The 4,550-nt window shown below is 43.5% G+C and overlaps 1 protein-coding gene across 1 annotated transcript in view; it reads left to right on the forward strand.

The window, feature by feature from the left end:
• The window catches only part of PCGF6 (polycomb group ring finger 6), a 34,586-nt gene extending 31,868 nt beyond the window's left edge, over nt 1-2,718 (forward strand). The window contains exons 9-10 of the mRNA XM_023511774.1: nt 1,516-1,602; nt 2,665-2,718. Of these exons, the coding sequence (XP_023367542.1) occupies nt 1,516-1,602; nt 2,665-2,718 (141 nt within the window). The remainder of the gene's footprint in view (nt 1-1,515; nt 1,603-2,664) is intronic.
• Nucleotides 2,719-4,550: the final 1,832 nt, after the last annotated feature.

Below are 4,550 nucleotides of genomic sequence, written 5' to 3' on the forward strand. Positions count from 1 at the left end.
TCATTGTTGTTTGGCGGGCCCGGGCTGGATTCGAACCCGCCACCTTAGGTGTATGTGGCTGGCGCCTTAGCCACTTGAGCCACAGGCACCGAGCCCATTAATACCTTTTAATGATTTTATTAAGGAACTTTCCTGTGCTGTCTTATATTGAATAAATACACCCAACATAATTTAATCATTTCTTAGATTTAAGAAAACCATTTTGAGTTTCATTTATACTGTGTATCTCTAATGTTCTTGTCATGTTACCTTTAAGTGTTCCTAAAATCTTCTTGAGTGTTTTTTTTGAGACAGAGCCTCAAGCTGTCACCCTGGGTAGAGTGCTCTGGCATCACAGCTCACAGCAACTTCCAACTCCTGGGCTCAAGCAATTCTGCCTGTGCCTCCCAAGTAGCTGGGACAAGTGCCCGTCACAATGCCCGGCTGTTTTTTGGTTGCAGCCGTCATTGTTGTTTGGCAGGCCTAGGCTGGATTTGAACCCGCCAGCTCGGGTGCATGTGGCTGTCATCTTAGCTGCTTGAGCCACAGGTGCCGAGCCAAGAGTGTTTTTTTTGGGAGGGCCGCACCTGCAGCTCAGTGACTAGGGTACTGGCCCTATATACCGAGGGTGGCAGGTTTGAACCTGGCCCCTAGCCAAACTGCAACAAAAAATAGCTGGGCATTGTGGCAGGCACCTGTCCCAGCTGCTCAGGAGGCTGAGGCAAGAGAATTGCCTAAGCCCAAGAAGAGCTGGAGGTTGCTGTGAACTGTGATGCCATGACACTCTACCGAGGGTGACAGAGTGAGAATCTGTCATTAAAAAAAAAGAGAGAGAGTTTTTGTTTCGTTTTGTTTTGTTTTGAGATAGAGTCTCACCTTGTTGCCCGTAGTAGAGTGCAGTGGCGTCACAGGTCACAGCAACCTCAAACCTTTGGGCATAAGCAATTCTCTTGTTTCAGCCTCCTAAGTAACTGGGACTACAGGCACCTTCCACAATGCCTGGCAATTTTTTTTTTTTTTTTTTTTAAGAGACAGAGTTTCACTTTATCACCCTTGGTAGAGTGCTGTAGCACACAGCAACCTCCAGCTCTTGGGCTTAGGTGATTCTCTTACCTCAGACTCCCAAGTAGCTGGGAATACAGGTGCCTGCCTTAATGCCTGGCTATTTTTTTGTTGCAGTTTGGCTGGGGCCAGGTTTGAACCCACCACCCTCAGTATATGGGGCCAGCGCCCTACTCACTGAGTCACAGGCACCACCCACAGCTATTTTTGTTTTGCAGTTGTCATTATTGTTTTAGCTGCCTGGGCTGCATTTAAACCTGCCAGCCTGGGTGTATGTGGCTGGCGCCATAACCTGTGCTACTGGTGCCAGCCACATACACCCAGAGGTACGGGCGCCACCCTTCTTGAGAGTGTTTAATCAGTTTAAAATAAAATGGCAAAGTCCAGTTTGGAAATAATTATTTTTTCCCTTCATTTCTTCAAATAATATTTTGAAGCAGAAAATCAATCTATTGCTCTCTTACTTGTCCATAGGTGGATATCATCTGTGGTGATCACTTGTTAGAACGGTATCAAACTCTGAGGGAAATTCGACGTGCAATAGGTGACGCAGCAATGCAGGTAGGTCTCGGATTTTGTCATGCCTGTGCCTGACAGGTAAGTTATTTAATGGAGAGAAAAGTGCCATGTTAGCACCTGGACTATAAATAATAATCATAGCTAATATTTTCTGAATGCTTACTGTGTGTCAGGACTGTTCTAGGTGGTTTACATAGATTAGCTTATTTACTACTCATTGTTATTCTGTGAGGCTAGGTAGTCTCTTAGCTCTCATTTTAAAGATAAGGAAACTGAATACAGCAAGGACATGTAACTTCTCACAGTTAGTGGGTGAGCCAGGCCTCGAACCCCAGGCAGTTCAGTTCGAGAGGCCTTGCTATTTTGTCCCTGTCTAGTACTGCAGTATAATTCTGAAGGTTTCTAGGTCAATGTATCCAGAAAGACATCTCTTTAAGAGAAATTTGCAGATATTCATTAGACTTTAGAGATTCACATAATCTTTCTTGCTCAATAGGTAAAAAGTCAAGGTAACTATTTTTGTGTTTTGATTAACCTCTAATGTGAGTGGTAATATAATTTGAAATCTCCCAGATGGGATAATAGAAAGCAAGGTAGGAGCTATAATTTTTTTTTTTAGACAGAGCCTCAAGCTGTTGTCCTGGGTAGAGTGCCATGGCATTACAGCTCACAGCAACCTCCAACTCCTGGGCTCAAGCGATTCTCCTCCCTCTGCCTCCCAAGTAGCTGGGACTACAGGCGCCTGCCACAACGCCCAGCTATTTTTTGGTTACAGCTATTATTGTTGTTTGGCGGGCCGGGCTGGATTTGAACCCACCAGCTCAGGTGTATGAGGCTGGCACTATAGCCACTTAAGCCACAGGCGCTGAGCCAGGATCTACAATTTTTAACAAAGAGAAAGCAAAATAGGACTGCATATTCTAATGTATTCCTGAATTTACAGTGGTAAATTATTTTAAGAGCTATATGTCTCTGAGGAGCTTATAAAGTACCAACAATGTGATGAGCTGTTGGCTTAAACAAATTTTGATTTGTTAGAAATAAAATTCTTTGTTTTGGCATAATGGCCAATGTTCATATGACTCAATTGATTAATACTTAAAGGAAGGTGTTGAATATGTTGAGAATTATTTTATCCTGGCACTCCAGAAGGCCTAGGCAGGTGGATTGCTTGAGGTCACGAGTTCAAGACCAGCCAGAGCAAAAAGTGAGACCCTGACTCTACTAAAAATAGAAAAACTGAGTCAATGGGTCAAGAGGATCACTTGAGCCTGAGAGTTAGAGGTTGCTGTGAGCTATGACACGACAGCACTCCAGTCAGGGCAATAGCTTGAGACTCTGTCTCAAAAAATAAAAAAAAGAATTATTTTCTTAGTGTGGATTATGCAATGCCTTGGAAAAAGCAGAAAGTACACACATGCATGCATAGTTAAGTGTGTTCATGCATACATATGATATATTTTAATTGGCATATAACGAAATGCATGGGTTTTGACAAATACCTATACCTGTTTAACTTAAACTCATTGAGATAACAGAACCACTACCATCATTCCCAGAGAGTTTTCTCATGCCACTTCTCAGTCAATCCCTCTTCCTAGCACTGAGGCAACCACTGTGTCTGATTTTTTTTTTTTTTTTTTTTCAGTTTTCAGCTGGGGCTGGGTTTGAACTTAACCACCTCCAGTATATGGGGCCGGCGCCCTACTCCTTGAGCCACAGGTGCCACCCAGATTTTTTTCTCATCATATATTAGTATATTTACAGAGTTGGCAGTTATCACCACAATCAATTTTAGGATGTTTTTATCACACCAAAAGAACCTCCATGTTCATTAGCACTCATTCCCCATTTATCCTTAACTCCCCAGTCTTTGACAACCTTTACTCTGCTTTCCATCTCTGTGGATTTATATACTCAGAACATTGTAAATGGAATAATATAATAGCTAGTCTTTTGTGACTACTTTTAGTTTCGTGAGGTTTTTTTGTTTGTTTGTTTGTTTTGAGACAGAGTCTCAAACTGTCCCCCTATGTAGAGTGCTGTGGCATCAAAACTCGCAGCAACCTCCAACTCCTGGGCTCAAGTGAGTCTCCTGCCTCTGCCTCCCAAGTAGCTGGGACCACAGGCGCCCGCCACAATGCCCGGCTATTTTTTGGTTGCAGCCCTCGTTGTTTGGCGGGCCCAGGCTGGATTTGAACCCGCCACCTTAGGTGTATGTGGCTGGCGCCTTAGCCGCTTGAGCCACAGGCGCCGAGCCTGTTTGTTTGTTTTTGAGACAATCTCACTTTCTTGCCCCAGTAGTGTGCTGTGGCATCACAGCTCACAGCAACTTCAAACTCTTGGGCTCAAGTGATCCTCTTGTCTCAGCCTCCTGAGTAGCTGGGACTACTGGTGCCTGTCACAACACCCCATTAAAGATGGGGTATTGCTCTTGCTCAACCTGGTCTCAAACACATGAGCCCAAGTGATCCACCTGCCTCTACCTCCCAGAGTGCTAAGATTACAGGCCTGAGCCACCATGCCTGGGCTACCTTCATGTTTTTAAGGTTCATCCATGATGTAATATATATCGGTATTTTGTTCTTTTTCATGGATGAATAACATTTCACCATATGGGTATAGTATATTTTATTTATCCCTTCATCAATTAATAGATATTTGGGTTATTTCAATTTTGAAGTTAAAATGAAGATTCTGTTATGAAGATTCATGTATAGGATTTTGTGTAGACATGTTTTTATTTCTCTTGGGTACCTAGGAATGGAATTGCTGGGTCATATGACAACTCTATGCTTAATTTTTGGAGGAACTGCTAGATTATATCCAAAGCAACTTTGCCATTTTATATCCTATTAGCAGTGTGTTAAGACTTCTACTTTCGGCTCGGCGCCTGTGGCTCAACCGGCTAAGGCGCCAGCCACATACAACTAAGATGGCGGGTTCAAATCCAGCCTGGACCCGCCAAAAACAATAATGACGGCTGCAAC

This window comes from Otolemur garnettii, unplaced genomic scaffold (assembly GCF_000181295.1).
Source record: "Otolemur garnettii isolate 467f Iridium unplaced genomic scaffold, OtoGar3 scaffold00021, whole genome shotgun sequence".
In the NCBI taxonomy this organism is placed as follows: Eukaryota; Metazoa; Chordata; class Mammalia; order Primates; family Galagidae; genus Otolemur; species Otolemur garnettii.